Source organism: Amphibalanus amphitrite, unplaced genomic scaffold (assembly GCF_019059575.1).
Source record: "Amphibalanus amphitrite isolate SeventyFive unplaced genomic scaffold, NRLGWU_Aamphi_draft 000829F_arrow, whole genome shotgun sequence".
Taxonomy (NCBI): Eukaryota; Metazoa; Arthropoda; class Thecostraca; order Balanomorpha; family Balanidae; genus Amphibalanus; species Amphibalanus amphitrite.
The window spans coordinates 250,466-268,643 of NW_024882323.1; the positions used below are offsets into that span (position 1 = coordinate 250,466).

The following is an 18,178-nucleotide window of genomic DNA, read 5'->3' on the forward strand; positions in this document are numbered from 1 at the left end:
CTTTTAGCAGCAAGCAATATTTACATGTTCGTAGTGTAACATAATGACCCTTTAGCTGGTGACCAAACTAGTTATTCTGATGAATATGTGCTGAAAATGTGCTTCATCAGTCACTGACTTAGTCGACAGTCAACACATGTCTACCTTGGTTGACCAAAAAAACACCATATAAGATTATTTAACACATGAACGTACTGTTAGGTGAGCCTATGCAAGTAGGCTTGATGTGGTAGGGTAACCGGCCAATTGATACAGCATGCAGCGATCGAGGAAAATTGGCATAAATTCAAAACCGCTTAACATTTTTCTGTTATTTCTTCGCATGAAGATGTGCAATGGAACAAGGAATCATGCAGACCATTCACTTAAATGTTTTGGGAAACCTTTTAGCTCGTTTGCTTCATTACGGTGTGCTTCATTAGGTAGCGAACCTGTCTCAAATAGCCCCACCGACTTTCAGTATGTCTGTTTTCACGCCACCGGGGCTATATACAAAAACTTTCTTTCAAAATGTTACTGTTGTTGACTTTAAAATAGTCCTTGATGATCATTCTGCAAATTTGAAAGTTTAGGGTCACATCATATTATGATAGCCTTAGCATATAGTGATGCACTTTTATAACCTACCGAAATCAGAAGCATCCTACGAAAAAGGAAAAGATTGAATATAAAGGAAATATAACTGTTTTTGCAAAAACAATTTTTACCAGAATGATAAAAATTTAATTTCCAATCGCATGGCATTTAAAAAATTATCTCTAGCGTGACCGATTTTCTTCAATTTCTTCGTAACTAAAACTGTCTCAAATAGCCCCACCCTATGGGGCTATTTGAGACAGGCTTTAACTAAAAAAATATCCTTAATCATTATAACTAGCTGAACCAAAATGCACCTATATGAAAGAGCTTACGGAGAACTACATTTTTACAATTTACATGCTATAAGGAATATGAACCGTCTTAAAGGGAGAGGCCAAAAACTGTAAAATCCGTTTCAAATAGCCCCACTTTACGGTACCAATCTCTGCGTCTCGTAACGGCGCACACGCTCGTTTTTTTTCCGCGACGCGTTAACTCCACCAGGGGCGAAACGGCGAGGGGGGGGGTCGTACCCGCCCCTCCCCCCTCGGCCGGCGCTATATGTAGAAAACCAATAGGTCCGGCGAGGGTTAAATGTCGTACTTGGTCTCCCTTGCATAAAAGACGCAAATAATGTCACCTTGCATTAATGAGAAAAGGGTCTGCTATCTTCGCAGTACAGCCTCTTATACGTTATTGGCCCCGCAAACACGCTCAAAATGCACAATCGTACCGTCTATTGGCACTTAGCACAGTAGAAAACACGCTGGTCCCACTACCAGATCTAAAAAAGGTACACCTTAATAGACTGATCCTCGGTTCACAAAAATGTCAGAAATCGGCACAGCAGTATCGCATCTTTCACAAATATCTATAAAAAAAAGGTTTCGCTTTGTCGATACCGTGGTTATTGCGGCTATTTCTATATAGCAAATAACACCATTCTTATCCCGAGTAATTGCGCCGATTAGTCCCGCATAAAACAATGCTTGGCTTGGCATCTTTGAATTATTAGGCATTAGCTTCTCAATCGTTGAATATATGCACTGTATGCAATCACTATTGAGTAGTCGAGCATTCAATACGAATTGGTTATATAGGTAACGGCAGCAATGGAATAAAAATAAAGTATGCCTCGATCGATTAGTATCTATACAAATTAGAGCAAATGACCATGACATAATCATTCGTTCTGGAACAATAGTGAATTAGTGACCTCAAATCGTTTCGAAGTATTTTGCTACAAAAACGGAATGTCAATATTTCGAGTGCCTTAATCGCCATATCTGCCAAGTGCCAATAAGAAGACCATTCAATGTGTAGTTATATCACAATTCAAAAGAAACCTGGAATGACATTGCTTGAAAACGCCATTAAATAAAAAAAGGCCAATTAAATCCAATGGCGTACTGAAATAACCTGACATCGAAGTTCATATCACAATCTTAGCCACGGCCATGGACACTGGACAGGGACCCTCTGAAAATCAGACGTCACCATCTTTATGCTGATGCCTCACTGACATCTGACATCACACTGTTACTAACATCAGTGACAAATGTCACACTAATAAACGAGTGTCACACTCTCAACTGACGTCACGCTTTCAAATAGCGTCACACTCACCCATTAACACCGCACTCACTACCTTTTTCCATCGCCCCACAAAACGTCTATCTACCAGAGAAGATGACTGGCTCGTCGTCGCCCATATGTTCATGATCGTGATGAAGTGTCGCCATGAGAGGATGCACCTTCTTCTTCTTGCCCGAGGTGTAGAACACGCAGACGGCACAGACGATGTTGGTGATGAAGCATACCAGCGCCATGATGAAGCTATAGCTGATGATGGACATGAAGGAGGCGGTCAGTGTTTAGTGTTTGTGTTTGTGAAAATGGTCGGAGTTTTTAGAGTTGGTCGATATCACTTAGTTAAGAACGCACATTTTATTGGGATAGTCTAAGGTGTTACAAAAAGTTAATTGAAAGCAATCTTACTACCTACGGCTACATCACTTGCTAATTGCCATCAAACTCATTAGCGAATTCGATCTAGACGGCCTCGTCAAAAATAGATAAATCAATCAATCAATCAATTGATAAATAAATATAAATAAATAAATAAATAAATGAATGAATAAATAACACCGGCTTTTCATCCTTAAAGGTAGAAAATTCTCACGAGTTCTTGTTCAATGTTTATCAGCTGTCGTAACCAACATCAGCCCATCAAAGGAACGTAAAGTGCGATAAAAAAAGAACAAGAACGCGCAATAGACGTCGCAGCTCACCCGTAGCTCCAGGTACAATGGTCAGGGTCCAGCTTCGACGGTCTGGCAGTGTTTTCATACTTCACCACCGACTCTTGGACCTGAATCACGACCAGCTTCACACCGGCTGGGGGAGAAGAGGAGACACAGATAGTGACATACCTGTGATACCATAATTACAGACACACACACAGGTGAGTGGCGGCTTCACGAGGAGAGAAGGGGAGACACAAAATGATAGGACTGATGAGTGATAGTTTCACTTGGGGGAAATGGGAGACACAAAATGATAGGGAAGCGGCGGCTTCACTGGAGGAGATGGGAAGACATCATTCAATAGCAGGTGAGTCATGGCATGCGGCGAAACATCGAGGGCTTGTCAACGACACATCGATGGGGTCTACTACCCATTGCCTCATTATGCTAGGTAATGACATATAACTATTGCCGTTAGAATATATAGATTGAAGGTACCCATGGTCACAAATCATTACTGATTTAGTACAGAACGGCAGAGACGGCTGCAAAGCTCACTATACAATTCTGAACTCACCACAGATGATGTAGGTTAGTAGTACATAAGCCCAATGAGCCGTTCCAAGATATAGAGCGGTAATACTCACCGCAAATGAAGTACAGACAGCCGGTGAGGCGTTTGAAGGTGTAGCGCGGGACCCGCATCGAGTACCATGAGAAGAAGATGGTGAGCAGCTGCATCAGCACAGAGAGCACCGAGAACGCCAGGCTGGTCCGCCAGAATCCTGAGGACGGCACGTCAGTCGTCTGTTTATTTCGCTCTAGTGCACACTACACTCGGACCGGTTTAAAAATGGCTATTTCTGTCAATGTAATAGCGAGTGATGGCGATAAAACAAGCGAAAGAAAACCTCACATTTCTATAAAACTTTAGGAACAGAAAAAAACATACGGACAAGGCTGTAGCAAAACTTCAAATGGTGCGAGTAAACCAGGAATCTAAACATGCAACCGTCACGAACGAACGAAAACGGTATTATTTCCAAAGTGGCTTGAATATTCGTATTGGCATGGAATAAAACCGATTAAACGGACATTTTGCCCCATCCACAAGGCAGCCCCCGGTCTCACCTATGAGTACGTTGATGGGATGGTCTGCCGGCAGTTCTGGAACGCTGAACACCTTGTGGTTTCGGCAGGCCGCTGGATACGGACACAGATAAACACAGACGTCAAAACTTTATGCGAGACATATCAGGAAAAATAGCAAAACAGCATCCAGCAAAAACATTGAGTGAACTGGAAACATGCTTTGAACGCAGAAATTTGTAAAAGCAAACGCCATTTGCAAGACTAAATTGCGTTTGGTACATGTAGCATTTGACGATCATCGCAAAAAATCATTAGATGGACAGTGCACAGCTATAGCTGTGTTGTTCATTCAGCTCTACTCTTATATGCGTGAGCTTACGTAGGTACTAAAAAATAACGATCCCATCCGTACTCACTTATAACAAACGCCTGACCGGGCAGGTTTGTATCATTATCCAGCACGGTTTTGCAGGACTTCCAGAGGCCGCCGTGAGCCGAGAGAAGGGCGGCACGGCTGATGTCAGGAAGACCGGGGTGCTCCTCTTCGTCTGCTCCAATACACCGGGTCACGTACCTGGCGAGGGTACCGGTCACAGGTATAAAATGTGAAGTTTGACTCCCAGTTTAGACACGGAGCAACACGGAGCAACACGGAGCAGGAATAGGAAATTTGGGAAAAGTCACGGTTTACAAGAGTTAACGACGGAACCAACAGAGAATCAGCAAGGAGAGATACGAAGAGTGAAAGAGCTACCCCGAAGCAAACTGTTCCATAAAGAATGTCGACATATCCATTTAATTCAACACTTTTTCTACATGAGCGGAGCCACGCTTTGCTTCGTTTTATGCTGTATTTTATTCATAACAGTAATTTATGCGCTGACGGAATGCAGTATCCCGTACTGTAGGTAAAAGTCTATTTTACACGAATAAATGCTCCTAGCACATGCATAAATAATTACCTTATCCTAGCAATAAGACATGAAATAAGCACAAATACTGCAGTACCGACCAGTAGTTAGTCGATATGGATACGATCCATGTGAGCAGACTCATCGCCGCCAGCCACAGACAGAGTATAAGCAGCTTCCTCTCGAAGATGACCGCCCGGGCAGCCTGCTTACTGTCCATCTGAGTTCCACCGTGGAGCGACATGGTGATCGCTTACTCGCTGTGGAAAAACAGGTAAACGACGTGTTTAAGTGCTGTAGCTTTGCTGGTCTGCACACATTTGAGGAAATTTGTGGGGAAAATTAAATCGTGAAATCGAGATGCGATGGTTTCTGTTGACTGACGTATCTGTATCTTAGCTTACGAATGACTGAAGTTGTATCGTGAAAATTTTTGTAGACTTTTAGCTATGTATTTGTATTTTGTATTTGTATTTATTCAGTTTATTGCCAACAGGACAGATTCCCAATGATAGGCAAAGTCGAGTAGATAAAACACAAACAATAAATAAATAAATATGCGTCACAACATTACAGATGGTCACTTGTCAGGCACCTGGCTAGTCGTGCGATAATCGTCGCCTTGCCGTCACAGAACATATCAACGGTAGGGCAGCGTGCAAGAAAAACATTGGTGAGTCTGGGTAATCTACAACATGCCGTTTTTAATAGTATTCACTCTGGCGACAGGCTCGAAAAAAGCAGCACGGTAGCGAGTGCTTCTGGATGGTACACGAATAGAGAAACGTGTTCGGGATAATGTGTTCGGGATAATTATATAGTGTTCTTTCCGAAGCTCAGCATCCAAGCATCTGTATGGTGTCTGACACAGTTGCAACACTGTATCCCGTTGACTCCAAATGCACACGTTCGATTAGCAGACCTGCATCGTGCAATAAACAAATATGGTGTCAAATGAACAAGGTTGAGAGCCGAGACAGACCGTGTGACTGCAGACTGGTTGCTAAACAAATGTCGGTATTCAGCAGATAGGGAAAACCGAAAAGGTTTTTTCACTGAACCAGTGTGAAACGTGACAAAATAGGCAGAAATCCAGGCTTGGAGTGGAACCGGAGTCGGAAGACGGAACACTTTACTCGCAGCCGGAGGTGGAATAGTTGGCCAACGCCTGAGCCGTCAAAACTTAAAGGCTCCACATCGCTCATTGCATGACGTGCGTAATACACTGTAATACTGTATGTCGGTACCTATAGGTAGGTCAGGAGCAGTGCACGAACCTGATTTATGGAGTCAAGTGGGGCAGATCTCGTAAGCCGTCCACCTGCCGAAGAAGTGGTTCATCCGCCCTGCCGGGCCCAGCTCACCCTCCAATCTTCTGCGATACAGCTGACCTCGTGTGGACTCTCAGACCGTCTTGCCCGTCAATGCAATGGTCTCCAAAAACTATCAGCATTCACAGATGAAAGTTTCACTCTTCTGTTGGATTTATGAAATTGTGGTTCACAACCTTACACAATGCACTAGCGGAGGGATTCTCGGCAACCTCGATACTACCCCAACAAGTGAAATAATAGAAAACAATCAAAAGCCACGCTACAAATATACACTCACAGCCGCTAGTGCCAGGGCAATCCGCACTGCGACTGCGGGGACGTGACGGGTGGCCCTGAGCGACCGCCTCGTCTGGCCACTATACACTGTGCTGATAGAGCTGCGCACGGTTCGATGAGAGCCCGTCCAACAGAGCCCCGAAAAGTGACCGACCGGGCTAACGACAGTGCCCTGTGCTGATAGAGCTGCACATGGCGCAGCGAGGACCCGCCCGACAGAGCTGCGACCGGTGGGACCGCTGGATTGGCCATCGTACTTTATGCTGATAGAGCTATGCACGACACGACGAGAACCCGCCCGACAGAGCTCTGAGCAGTCGACTGTGTCGGGAGCAGGGTCCTAACGGTGCGGGCTGGGCTGCGGTTTGACTGCGGTTGCGTTGCGGTCACAGACAGCAGTCGTGCACTGTGGAGCCGTGCCGTCACCGTGTGCAGTTGGCAGTTGCATTGTATATGGTATGCCGTACGACCAAATATGAGCTCTCACCAGGCTTCTGAATACTTAATTTTCAGCCTGAAACATTGCAATTTCAGGCATTTTAATTGAGGTAAATTTTTGCAGTAAAATAGTGCGGTGTGCAAATGCTGAGGAATCTTTTATTGTCCAGTGCTGCCACCTACAAACGTTACAGTTGAGGACAAAGCTCTTTGGGATCGTCAAATGTGATAGCGTATTTATTGATAAGGAAAATATCGGTGTTGGTGAGCGCAATCTTTTCATCATCTTTGCAATGCCCTCAAGGCTGGCTTTGATTAAGTATGCGTCAATAGCTTAGCGCAGCGCCACGGGGAGCAATGCCGCTTCAACCCTATTGGCCGTAGTGTCTAACGGTGGCGGCCATATTGCGCAGACCAGAAACCGGCTGCCGCCTGTGTTGAGGAATAGGGAATTCGGGACCTCGATTTACGTTTGCGGCCGCCGTATCCGTTACGTTCAAGTTACGTAGATACGGAACCCGGCATCTTACGCAGAATTGAGTGGGGAACACGATCGTATCTTCAGAATTCCTCAAATTCACTCGCCTGACCTACATTTGCCCCGGCCGAGGGGGTTGATTGAACCCACCTCGCTAATGCACCGCTAATTAAACTAGAATTAAGCGGTAAAGTGGTCGTATGCGGCAAAGTATAATGCAGAGTGACTGGTAGGAACCCGCTGTAAGGGTCTCAGGTCAACCGGTGACCTCTGAGGTCAGGTCAAGTGATCTAAGGCACGGGTTCGGTTTTTGGTAAATAACTTCGCCAAAAATGGCCGTAGAGCCGCGATTTTGGCATCATCGTGTTCAGCTAGCTCAGGCGCATCGAGTGATATGCTTTTTGTTCGGGTCAGGTCAACTTAGGGTGTTGACCTCAGGTCAAGGTCAGGTCAGCACCCCCAGGTCACGAAGTTGGTCGAAAGAGGTCATGTCGCATATCATTCGATTCGGCAGGTCTTCCTGAGTCCATTGGTGGCTTTCCCGACTCACTAGCTCAATTTGATCGGGAGTTATTGAAGAAAAATGGTGACCCTTGTGACGTCACAAATGACGTCACGCAAGGGCAACAGTGCAAATATGAAGCATAGAACCTTGCAAAGAGTGCATGAAATCATGATTTTATATGCTTGAGATAGTTTCAGATCATTCTCGGCGCCAAAATAACAATTTTCATATTTCCCCATTGACTTATAAGGGTTTAACGTATTAGTTCCTTATAGCTGATGATTTTTTAGGATTTCATCTTGTTCTCCACTCAATTCTGCGTAAGATGCCGGGTTCCGTGTCCACATAGCTTGAGCGTAACGGATGCAGCGACCGCAAACGTAAATCGAGGTCCCGAATTCCCTATTCCCCAGCACAGGCGGCGGCCGCTTTCTGGTCTGCGCAACATGGCGGCACCGTTGGACACCATTTGGCGGCCGATGCGCATTCCACATTATAGAGTTCAGTGCGCAGCGCTGAAATTATTGAATTGCGCGAATTCCAAGAACAATTTATTTCTCCAATTTAAACGAGGTTGCGACATTTCTTGCGCATTTTTGGATTACACATTTTTTCCCGCTTTTGTAATTGAAAATTGTAAATAAAATGCTTATGTTTTATCACATCATAATAAGTAATTCTCAGATCACTCTTGGATCATTATGAATGAGATAGACTATTTTCGGTAATTATTTTGGATGTCATTTTAATGTTTGCTTATGGCCTGCCATCCCAAGCTTATGTCCAATTATGACAAGTTATACCAATACCAAGCTTATGGTTATTTTTATTGTAAAAAATGAGCTACTTATGTTTGTATTCTGTGATTTTTTCCAGTTTTTTTTTTTTTAAAGGGTGCAAAAATAGCCATGATATGTGTGCTAATTTACCTGCTAACATACATTTTTAAATTTGTGGCAGTTGCTAAAGCCAAGGAATTGTTGAAGCAAATTAAATCTTTGCATGCACCTATTACTGTTATTGATATGTTAGACTTCGTCACCATTAAGCTTTTTCTGTCCTTAGCTTCCACCTTTGAAGTGAACTATGGCATCATCGGTGCCACGCAGCAGTAGTGGGCGCATTATAAAAAAGAACACCAAGTATGGCGAGATCCAGGGACAGGCATTTGAGCGAGTTGTCCAGAAAATGGTCGGCCCAGACCCTCTCTCTGATGGTGAGTCGTGTTTAAGATCTGAGCAAGTTAGCCTGAACATCGAAAAACAGTGTGCAAAACTTGGCACGCTATGATGTGCGTAATAGTGTATAGGATAATTGACAAAATCAAATATAGGCAACTGGCTCTGAAATAGTTAATGAAACAGGTCACTTAATAATGCTGACATCCTGCAATATCAATATAGTCACAATGTATTATGTAATGTGCAAAACTATTACACAGTTGAATGAAGTTTCGTTCTTTTGTTAGCTGTCAAAGCAACTGTAGGCTGGCTTTTAATTCAACCAATTCAATGCCATTAAGTCACTAGGAACAAGTCATGGAGCACTACAAGACCAGAGATGTTGGCTACTGATACCAATGATTGCTATAGGGTTGCTGACTATGCAGGCTGACTGTGAGGGTGTTCCTCTCAGTTGACTGTACCATCTGGGTCTGGGTTTTCAGAGGAGTATGATTCTGAGGCGGCACTGGCGGGCGGCACCGCATCAGAGAGCGAGGATGGAACAAAGGCCAATGGGTAAGCTGCTGAATAATTTGACATTTTGTATTTACTATTTGAGTCAAGGTAAATGCCATGACATCCCATGGGGTAACAGTGGAGATAAGTCTTGTACCGCTTAAAAACTATGCTTTGGAAATGGCAAACAGATGTGAGCATTTCAACAGTTCAAACTTTCCAAATGCTTACATGCTTAACTTTCATGTAACTCATTGATAGCTGCCTTTAATGATGATAAATCAAGGTACGCCCCATGAACCCCTTCTGTCACCAATCTGGTGGAGCATTCATTACCCTGCCTAATCATCCTAAAAAGATATGATAGCCAGACTTGTGACAGCTCAAGAAAAAAGTGAGCTCGCTCAGCTCAACTCCGTTTTATCCGCTCCCGCTCAGCTCCCGCTCAGTTTAACACGGCTCAGCTCAGCTCACGCTCCGCTCAAACCGGCTGTGCTCCGCTCACGCTCAGCTCAGCTCAGCTCAGTTTCCGCTCAGCTCAGCTCAGCTCAGTTTCCGCTCAGCTCAGCTCAGCTCAGCTTCCGCTCAGCTCAGCTCAGCTCAGTTTCCGCTCAGCTCAGCTCAGCTCAGTTTCCGCTCAGCTCAGTTTCCGCTCAGCTCAGCTCAGTTTCCGCTCAGCTCAGCTCAGCTCAGTTCCCGTTCAGCTCAGCTCAGTTTCCGCTCAATTCAGCTTAGCTCAGTTTCCGCTCAGTTAAATTCACGCTTAGATCGCTCAGTCGTTCTTTTTAAATCGGACATGCTTAACCCTCGCCCGTGTAGGGGGGGGGGGGGGGGTCGAACGGACCCCCCTGTTTTTCGCGAATAACTCGCGTAAAAAGCGGCCGATCGCGACGAAACTTTCAGTACCCTCGCGATAATCAATTTTACACCTATCCTGAAAATTTCATGACCCTGACCCTAATGACCTTTGACCTGTGACCTACTTTTCGAGACCATGTTTGGCCGGAATCGCGATTCGGCGTATGTCGGCTCGCATTAGCCGCGCGTTAGCAGTCTTTTTGTGGTTTCAAGTGTTCAAACATGGCATATGATGTTGCTCCCATGCATTAGGGTGGGTGTCAAGGTCACCGGAAGGTCAGGTCAGGTCATTGACCTTTGATGACCTCGGTTCACTTTTTCGAGTTTTACATGTTTCTAGGCTAGTTTTTGGAGCTGAATTCGAATTTAGCAACCATTTGAACATTTACGAAGCAGTTTTGGTGCCTTCGTAACATGTTACGAAGCTGTCAGAGGCTACTACGAATTACGAATACCCGGCAAAATCCTTACTGGTTGACCTGACCTGACCCGACCTGGCCTCAATGCATAAAGACATCATCAGTGATCATAACTAACATGATATTCGTGATCAGCACCCCGAAAAACCCCATAGCAGCCACGTTTTACGACGTTCTAACAGGTCCCGATTTTCCCGACTTTTGGGTCATTGACCTGACCTGGAAGGTCAACCGATAACCTAGGACCTTAAAATTGGGTATCATCGGCTTCCTCTCGTCGCGGGCAGCACGCTCGTTTTTTCCGCGAAGCTCTAGCTCGATCAGGGACGAAACGGCAAGGGGGGGTCCAACGGACCCCCGCCCCCTTATACGTTCGCGGCTGGAAAAACACCAATACGGGCGAGGGTTAAAAAACAGACCAACTCTTGGCGCATAAGTAAGTCTCCTCTAACAAGGAGCGAGGCAACTTACACAATGGGCAAAAGAGATAAGCTCATTAAGACCTTGAGACTTTGCGAGTCGTGCGTCTACTTGGACTCAGACTATAGTTACATGAAATGGACTGTTCTTGGCAGTGTTATCACATGTTATCAGAGTGTGCACCCGCGATGTTAACATAACATAAGTTCAAAATATACGAACGAAAAAAGTCTGGACGAAAAAGTTTACAGACGAAAAAAATGTACAGACGAAAAAATGCCAGACGAAGAAAAGTCGGACGAAAATCTGCTAGACGAAAAAAACGCCATGGAATCATCTCAACTAGGCGGTGTTTCACGGCCGAGAGCAGCACGCCCACGCCGCCACCCGCTCTTGGCACCCTGCCAGGAGCTGACGTTACATTTTGGGGTAGTGTTGGAACTTGGAGATAAGAGTTTGTTTATATCTCCATGGAAACCCCATTTGACACGTGTGATAGCAGCGTGCTGTTATCAGTGAAACCTTGAGTGAAACCAAACACCACCCTGATCTCAACCAAGGCAATGTCAACACAATTAGAATTCATAGTCGGCGTGTGAATAAGGGAGCTTTTCCCATATTATGGACATCAGAAGGTGAGAGTTCCAGTTAGCGCCTCTGCCCCACCCCACTTTCAATAGGATATGGTTGCTTAGCCCACATTCAACCAACGAAGAGGAACATTTGCTAATTCCTAATTGTAAATATTTTATGCAGAGGTAAGAACCCTTATCGATAAAATTAATTTAAATAACTGCTTAAATAACAAAGTGAAGAATGCTGAATTGTACATTGCGGAGCAGAGTGTGAAGGCGAAGCATCAAAGCCTGACAGTAGGTATTCATCTTGCAGTCAGACTTGAAACTTGAGACTGGCTGTATTAGCCTGTAAATTGGCCAAGACCCTGGTCTTCCAATTTCCATGCAACATGGATGAAATAAATTAAGCTTGATTAGTGATTAATATTGATTTCTTTAGAGTTTTGATATTTTTAAGTGCGATCACGAAGGCAGTGTAATTGCTCACTCCATAGCTAGCTCATAGCTGAAGCATCAAATCCTGAGTTAATTTCCAAGCATGAACTGAAAAGAATTAGAACTGGATCAGCTCAGCTCAGCTAAATCAGCTCAGCTCAATCAGCTCAGCTCAGCTCAGCTCAGCTCAGCTCAGCTCAGCTCAATCAGCTCAGCTCAGCTCAGCTCAATCAGCTCAGCTCAATCAGCTCAGCTCAGCTCAGCTCAGCTCAGCTCGCTCAGCTCAATCAGCTCAGCTCAGCTCGCTCAGCTCAGCTCAGCTCAGCTCAGCTCAAGCTCATTCAGCTCAGCTCAGCTCAAGCTCATTCAGCTCAGCTCAGACAGCAGCTCAGCTCAATGCATTACTGAGCCGGCTCAGCTCACAGCTCAACAATTTGGCAAAATGTTGAGCCGGCTCATGAGCTGAGCTGATTTTTGAGCCGGCTCAACTGAGCTGATCACAAGTCTGAATTGATAGCCAGTGTTTCTAACCAGTATCGGCCCATGACTGACTTACCCCCCCCCCTCCCCCACCGGCAGTCTCGGCCCCGACCTGGACCCGGATGACGTGTGCCGGTGCGTGGTCTGCTGGGACCCCTGCTCTCCGGCCCCGGCCGCCGCCAAGGCCTACAATCGACTCAATGGATATGTGGCAGAGCATGGGGACAAGCCTGCCCAGCTGGTGAGACATGACGCGTCTGGCGATGTGTGTCATAAAACGAGTTTCGGTTTAGTCGAGCTCGATAGTCTTGCTCTGGAGCTTTTACACCGGCCATGTTATGTGTCTTACGCCATATTTCTTATAAGTTACCAGTATAACGCCTTTTGGGGCGACTAACGGAGCGAGCGAGAGGGTGGGCCTTGCACGTGCGAAATTGCGAGGGGGTACCTCCAGCTGACTTGTGCACGGCACCCTACTAACTGGTCTCTAGCGATGTGCCAAATTTGGGCACAATCGGCCCAGCCGTTCTCGAGATCTGGAAGCGGCACCCTGCACGTGCGCACGTGCAAAATGGGTCCCAACTGACTTGTGCACGGCACCCTACTAACCGGTCCCCAACCGTGTACCAAATTTGAGCGCAATCGGTCCAGCCGTTCCCGAGATCTGGAAACGACCCCTGCACGTGCGCACGTGCAGCAGCACCCCAACTCTGGCACATGTATATGCAGTGCCTAGTGGGTGCCTACCTACATGCCAACTTTCAGCGCAATCGGCCAAGTAGTTACCGAGATATTGCAACAATTACAAAACTGACACCTCTTCGTTTTGCACGTGGCACGTGCATAAGGGGTCACCCACATGCATCGGGAATAGTCCAATACTTGGTAGAAGGAATGAAGCTACCCTACAAAAAATACCGCGTGTAAATCGGTCAAGTGGTTGCTGAGATATAAGCCTCGCAAAAGCGTGACCACGGCCGGCCGGCCGGCCGCTCATACTCAGAAATTTCCGTTAATCTAAGGAAAGACTACGCTCGCTTCGCTCGCTCCGTAATAAGGTATCCCCATCTGTTGTAGTGTTGTATTGAATGAGACCCGGATAATAGCCGTGTCTGTGAAATGATTGTGAATCTTTTAAGTAGATTCTGAATAGCTATTCACCTGGTAATAATTTGGCCAATGCTAAAGCATGTGGTGGATTCCCCTGATTATCACTGTCCAAATGTGACCCGACCTGACCGCCTGTTTTCGTCAGATAACCGGTGCACTGGGTATGGATCTGGACGCCGCCGCCAAGTTTGAGTTGCTTTGTCCCGTCTGTGCCGCCCTCGTACGGTAAGAATTGCTATCAAGTTTCCGGTTATTGCTTAATCTATGCATGGTGTGTGTGTATCAGGGATATTTCTTGGGAGTTGGGGGGGGGGGGTAATCGTTCCTTGGGAAGAAATATTTGTCCGTTTCTTGGCTCGGCTATAAGTGCAGTGTGAAATCCCGTCAGTTTAAGCTCAGTTTTAATTCGTTTTGTCGCTCGATGTATAGAACTCCTAGCAGGTGTGTCAATACTTTCTGAGAACAGCTATAGTCAGTACTCAGCGGATATGATGTGTTGAGTTTGCCGTTTTCGATCATCTGGATAGAATCCTCACTTTCACCAGCTACCAGCTTACCACCTAGTTTGCTCCAGTGTAGGCCTCGGTTGCGAAACTTAGCAGTAGGTGTCGCTACTTTACTGGCGTAGGTGTAAGTTCGCTGCAGTGCCGATGCTCATCATTTTTTTTTTCACCTTTGGCGTCATTTGTCGTATAAAGCTTTCTTAAATGCCATCAGTCGTCCCTTTATTATGTCTTTTGTCGTTGACTTGTACCGCACCTGCCTTATTTGTTTAGGCATTGTTACATGACGTAACTCCTGTCCATCCCTCTGCAGTGAACTTGAGGAGCGTGAACAGCAGGTGCAGCTGCTGCGAGGACAGCTGCTGGAGCGGTTCACGCGCAGCCAGCAGCTGCTGCAGCCGCCGGCAGCTGCTGAGGAGAAGGAGCCAGCAGACGGAGAGACCGAGGGACAGGAGGATGAAGTGCAGGCGGCCCTGAAGGCGCTGCGAGCCGACGCACAGCACGGCATGCTTGGAATTCCCGGGGTGAGGAATGAGTCATTTCCTCTTGCTAACTAATGTCCGCTGTGGCAACGCACCCCCCCCCCCGAGTCACCTGTCCACCCCTGTGACATGCCCGTAACACCACCCAACTGACACTTTATTCATGATTGCACTCTCATGACCCCCGCCCCCCCCCATGACACTGCCCCCGTAACGCTGACCACCTTGTGACATCACGCACTGTGGCGCCCCTCTCCCCAAGACGCCTCCCCTTTGACACCACTCTCTGTAACACTCCCTCTCCCTTGCCGCCCCCAGCTGGGCCTGCCACTCCCGGAGCCGCCGCCTGCGGTGCGCTACATCATCAGTGGCGAAGGCGACGTCCTGCCTCGAGAGGAAGACACTGTCGAGGCGTATCTCTCACGCCGAGACGAATGGATCACTCAGACCCCCGGCGCTGCAGGTAGCGGGCTAGTCCACGCAGTGGTAGAAGCATCTGCCGATGGCATTGTCCCCCCTCGCGCCGGACCAGGCGTCCAACCATACCCTTGTTCAGAGTGTGAGAGGGTGTTTTCGTCCCCCGAAGCGCTAGCTCGACATGAATACTTCCAGCATGAGGTGGGGGAGCTACCGGGTGCTCCGGGAGGCAGTACCCAGCGCCCCGCCGCGGTCGCGGTAGAGGTTGTGATGGAGGAGGCGGGTGCCGCGCTGGGGCAGGAAACAACACTGGAGGATGAGGAAAATGAGGACTCTGGGACCTCCAGCGGCGCAGGAAGAGGAGCGGGACAGATGCCCGGCAAGCGCCGCCGCGGCCGACCCCGGCTGCCCGACAGCGTAGCTCTTCGTTCAGGGCCATGTCAGTACTGTGGGAAATTCATCAAGGTGGATCTACAGGGTCACATCAATCGCTTCCATACGATGGTGCGGCCTCACCACTGCGATATATGTGGGAAGAGGTTGGTGAGTCGACATGCACTGGCTGAACATCGTCAAGTGATGCATGGTGCCGGACAACCATGTGATCATTGTGGAGCAACTTTCGCCAGAAAGAAGCAGCTCTCGATGCATCTGTGGCGCAAACATGGTATTGGCGGCGTACAATGCCGCGTGTGCGGCAAAAAGTTTGCCAGATCGGATACTCTGGATGGGCACATGAGGTGCCACGAACGACCAATGCAGTGTAGCCTCTGTCCAGCCAGGTATCCCTTCAAACGTGAGCTACGCAACCACGAGTTCCTGAAGCACGGTCTTCACGGAGAAATCCCTCGCGACTCTGACCACCGCCCGGGCGAGATGTACCGGTGTGGAAACTGCGGACGCTGCTTCGGCTCATGGGCTGGTCGTGACAGACATACCTGTGACAGCGCAGCGCCCCTATCGGATCTCTACGTGTGTCAGCTATGTGGTGACTGGAGTACTCGCTTCGAGGGTGACATGGTCAAACACATGAGGAATCTGCACAAGATCGAAGCAGAGACTATCCTCATCGCGGATATTGAGGACGATGGAGCCGCGGCGGGAGGACAGGAGGACGCTGCTGTAGCTGAGGAGGAAGAGAATGAAGAGGAGGAGGACGAGCCTCCAGCCCGTCCCAATATTTTGACCAGTGCTTCTAGAGCAAAGGTGAAGGACGATCAGTAGACAGCTGCCGCTGCTGTGAAGCAATGTGGTCTCACGACCCTGAGATGGAGCCGCGGTGATGCCTCACGACCCTGAGATGGAGCCGCGGTGATGAAAAGGATTGACGTAATGTCACTGATGTTTAGACTCTGATAACGCGTCAGTGTGACGCTGATTCATTACATCATATTGAAAGGGCACAGGCCAAGCGCATGTCATACTGAAGTCATTTCATCCCGAACGCGACATTGTCTCTGACGGCGAGGCTCTGGAGTGTGTGTTGGGGGGGGGGGGAGGGAGGAGTAATCATTACCTTCTCATGTAGGTTAATAAGTTGGATGCAATCGTGCCTCGATTCGTAGAATATGTGCCCACATTACGTCTTCATGCACGGTGAATTTTGTGTTAATATTCCAGACTACGATCAATCTAGGGCCGATTTAAGAAATTGTAATTTTGGCAATGCATGAATTCCAAAGCATCTCGGTTAGCTATCTGCTCTGATTTCTGTTTGTATGCGGCTCGATGCATTCCGTTTGGAGCTATCATTGGTGACATTATGCGATCACTTGGGAGAATATCTGTGGAGCAGGTTATCGATAGATCAGTCAATTGGGGGATCATCCACAATTCAGTCTGTGTCCGATGGGAATGAGGTTGATGTGTGGCCTTTTTTGGCTTTGGGCGAGTTATGTTCGCTCAATTGTCATGAGACCTAAGTTAGTTGTGTAGGCACTGGTGTATTTTAATGGATATCAGTGGTGCACCTGTGATGTGTGAAATACGTTTGTTTTGTTTTCGATGCGCACATTTCCTAAGTTCGCAAGATTGCATGTTGATTTCTAGTTAAGTTTCTCTTGGGTGTATTCGCGTTACTTTCATTTTCCATCCTGTGTGCTATGGGAGCCGATTTGTATATGTTTTGTTGAAACCTTTCAATGTCATCTTCGACTTGCTGGTTGCATTTTCATGACCATATGATATAATACAGAGACTTCATGCGCATATCATCCGTTATGTTTTATGTACCGGTATTGCTTTGAAGCTGGCATCGAGTATAGGCATGCGTCGTATGATCGATGCATCAGAAACCTTAAAATGGGTGGGGATACACTTTGCGGTGGTCCAAAAGGAACACTATAACTAGGAGTTGACACAGTGTGGTTACGGCTTATTTGAAGGGAAGCATATTCGCATATTAGTTCGCAATCAGCGTGAGACATTGCTGGGTTGGGTACTTTTTCTGGATGAACATCGTAACAGTAGGCATAATTATCAATACGCTGTGGCACCGTCTCACTATTTTCAGCAGTCCTGCTTTTACAAGAAGCACTTCAATCAGCTGGGGGCGTTACGCTGCTGTCATGAAGAAGTCCTATTTTTAGCGGAAATTCTGGCCCACGATCGTGGTGAAAACTTGCAGTGTTAACTGTTGAGAAACTTGCGCCTCTCAGCGGAGAACAATCTCTCAATCGTGGTTTAAATCACAGCGGAAAACACTGTCCCCTTAGCGTGACAAAGTCCGGTGGACACTCGCTCTGTGACGACGAGAAACTGCGGCAACAGCCAGTGCCGCACTCCTCAAAACCGAATGCACAGCTCGGAGCGATTGCCGCACTGAAAACCTGAGGCTCAATGGTGGTAGGTATGATATTCACTGGGAGCTCCAGATCAATGCTTTCTTCATCGCCTTCTTCGCCTCCTTCAGTCGGAATTTCAACTGGAGTTTCGTCGA

At 47.1% G+C, this 18,178-nt stretch overlaps 2 protein-coding genes across 11 annotated transcripts; one reads left to right on the top strand and one right to left on the bottom strand.

Moving 5' to 3' along the window:
- Window positions 1-1,299: 1,299 nt before the first annotated feature.
- Window positions 1,300-6,517, bottom strand: LOC122366760. Its single transcript, XM_043339316.1, has 7 exons — window positions 6,106-6,517; window positions 4,930-5,088; window positions 4,334-4,491; window positions 3,957-4,028; window positions 3,473-3,610; window positions 2,871-2,976; window positions 1,300-2,421 (listed from the first exon to the last, which is right to left on the bottom strand). The coding sequence occupies exons 2-7, from the start codon at window positions 5,070-5,072 to the stop codon at window positions 2,253-2,255; spliced, it is 786 nt and encodes a 261-aa protein (XP_043195251.1). The 5' UTR covers window positions 5,073-5,088; window positions 6,106-6,517; the 3' UTR covers window positions 1,300-2,252.
- A 518-nt stretch (window positions 6,518-7,035) lies between these two features.
- Window positions 7,036-17,453, top strand: LOC122366761 (zinc finger protein 853-like). 10 transcript variants are annotated; one of them, XM_043339318.1, is made up of 8 exons: window positions 8,454-8,583; window positions 8,925-9,075; window positions 9,526-9,598; window positions 12,828-12,969; window positions 13,984-14,063; window positions 14,655-14,865; window positions 15,142-16,508; window positions 16,541-17,453. In XM_043339318.1, exons 2-7 carry the CDS (start codon window positions 8,946-8,948, stop codon window positions 16,462-16,464), a joined length of 1,959 nt encoding a protein of 652 aa, XP_043195253.1. In that variant the 5' UTR covers window positions 8,454-8,583; window positions 8,925-8,945; the 3' UTR covers window positions 16,465-16,508; window positions 16,541-17,453. The 10 variants fall into 10 exon arrangements, with proteins under 10 accessions (XP_043195254.1, XP_043195256.1, XP_043195259.1 ...); XM_043339317.1 differs by having other exon boundaries at window positions 15,142-16,494; window positions 16,527-17,453; XM_043339319.1 differs by lacking the exon at window positions 8,454-8,583 and adding an exon at window positions 7,036-7,140 and having other exon boundaries at window positions 15,142-17,453.
- The last annotated feature ends 725 nt before the right edge of the window (window positions 17,454-18,178 follow it).